We start from the raw sequence: 2,073 nt of genomic DNA, 5'->3' as shown, positions 1-2,073 counted from the left end.
GAACGACGGCCTAAAAACCCGAAAAACCCATTAGTTTCAAGAAATGGCCTCGAAAGTCTCTTTTGATAAATATTTTAACTGTTATTAATATAAGGTCACACTTGGATTAGTTTYTCCATTAACCAGAGAAAGTTGTGCTTAAAAGTGTGCCCTTGTAGCAAAAAATTACTCRACAGATCTAAGAAACAGCCTTCGSCAGTAATGACGGTATCGGGCTTATTACGAACGAAGTGATATCGGGAACCACTAAACATTAAACTATCCACAAAAAAGCGCAAAGTGCTCAATTAGTGTGCCGATAAACAAAAACCTGATACATACACTACTGCCTGCATGCAAACAACTTACACACGTATACACGTGTAGTATTTTGTTTTATCAAACACACTCCATGTAGATAAACAAACAGCTATCGATACCTGTTGTATATAATTGGCATACTTTTGCATAACGATTCGTTCAATAATGCGTCAGCTTTCTGCTATTCGCCAGGCAGGTGTTATCAGAATTACGTAAAAACTGCGCGAAATTGCTGTTCAAACACTTTGCTGAAAGAATGTGCGGGTTTTGGACGAAAAATAAACCCTTTTATAACAACTGCGTCTATTTACAGTAGTCGTAACAATTAAATAAAAGTTCTCATACAGATCTACTGGGTGTAACCATTGTCTACATCTTGCTCACATTTCGGCCGCTTCTTTCATTTTTTTCCCTCAGCATTTTATAGGCAGGCAAATAGATGTCTTTGTCGCTTTCCGCACAAATCAAGCTCGGATTACGGATGGTATTCGTAGTGTTGCCCAGCGATGTGAACCCATAGTCGTACAGTTTGCAATAAGGCACCTTATAGTAGAGCAGATAATCCCAGATATCTGAGTAGTGCCAGTCGAGGAAGGGGCTGCAGCGCATTATTTCCGGCCAGTCTGAATCAGTCATCTGAAATTTCATTTTTTTTAGTAAAAACTGTTGGCTGCATTATTGGAGAAAATACCTGAAAGGCATTGAGATGGGAGCAAAACGGATCAGTTCTGCGAGTTCCCATAAAACAGGCCTTCAGATGGGGCTTTTTGCTGATCGTGATCCTTAATGCGTCCTTTATATTAGCGGTCACACTCATGATCTGGAATTCAACCGCTTTAAAACAAAACTCTCTGAATGCTTCGCTGTTTTTTCACCTCCAAGTTGTAGTAAATCAGGCACTGCTCAATGAACTCATCCTGTTCATGAAACGTGTTTTCGCTCCGCACATACAAGCAGAACAGCTTTTTTTGGTCCTTCACATTCGGGTATTTTCTGCACAGTACGGTGTGCACCAGATGCAGCAAAACTGTACAATCCTTGCCTCCATTGAAGCTCAAAAATACGTTATCTATTCCGTAATCCTCCAGGCATCTCTCAACTACCTTTAAACAATAATTGCGCATTAAACGGGATTTAACTCGAGCCAATTACAAAGCATGCGAAGTTAAGTTTCTAATTCATGCTAATGTTGAATTAATTTTGTTTGATTGAGACTGTTTTTTTGCTGAAAAGCACGCATTACATGTAAATATGTATGTATTATACAGGGCGATAAAGACACTCGTTTTGTATTTACAGGGTGTGACACAACTGATGAGAATATGTATTTAATTGTCGTTAAAACCCCATTTGAATTTTAAGTAAAAAGCGAACCCTTAACAAACAAATAACGAAAAAAACCTGTGATAAACATGCGTTCGAATGGAAATGAAAAATCGCAATGTAATTAATGTATCAAAAGGGATAGACTTTCGAGGCCATTTGAGTGGTTTGCTTGAACGCAGCGTAAGCGTTCTAGCAAAACACTTCTGAAGATGCAAGCCACTCGTGCTTGCGAAACGTCAGGAAGAAATTCTACCGAACGACGGCCTAAAAACCCATTAGTTTCAATTAAGGGCCTCGAAAGTCTGTTTATTTTGATGCTGAAACTGCGTTGAAAAATCGTCGTCTGAATCCATTGTTAAAACATTGAAAATCACAGTTCACACTTACATCTAAAAACTTGCGAAATAAAAGGCAAAAACTGCGGGTTTTTCGGGTTTTCAGGCCGTC

The 2,073-nt window shown here is 39.0% G+C and overlaps 1 protein-coding gene across 1 annotated transcript in view; it reads right to left on the bottom strand.

The window, feature by feature from the left end:
- Positions 1-586: 586 nt before the first annotated feature.
- The window catches only part of LOC109539503 (FAD synthase), a 2,746-nt gene continuing 1,259 nt past the window's right edge, over positions 587-2,073 (bottom strand). Inside the window, exons 2-4 of the mRNA XM_019907282.2 lie at positions 1,176-1,403; positions 992-1,120; positions 587-936 (exon numbers count right to left, since the gene is read on the bottom strand). Of these exons, the coding sequence (XP_019762841.2) occupies positions 670-936; positions 992-1,120; positions 1,176-1,403 (624 nt within the window). The 3' untranslated portion in view covers positions 587-669. The remainder of the gene's footprint in view (positions 937-991; positions 1,121-1,175; positions 1,404-2,073) is intronic.

Source organism: Dendroctonus ponderosae, unplaced genomic scaffold, assembly GCF_020466585.1.
Source record: "Dendroctonus ponderosae isolate FM_Combo_2020 unplaced genomic scaffold, Dpon_F_20191213v2 Dpon_F_20191213_8, whole genome shotgun sequence".
Classification (NCBI taxonomy): domain Eukaryota; kingdom Metazoa; phylum Arthropoda; class Insecta; order Coleoptera; family Curculionidae; genus Dendroctonus; species Dendroctonus ponderosae.
The sequence above is the reverse complement of the archived record's forward strand: the minus strand, read 5'-3'. Positions and strand labels throughout refer to the sequence as shown.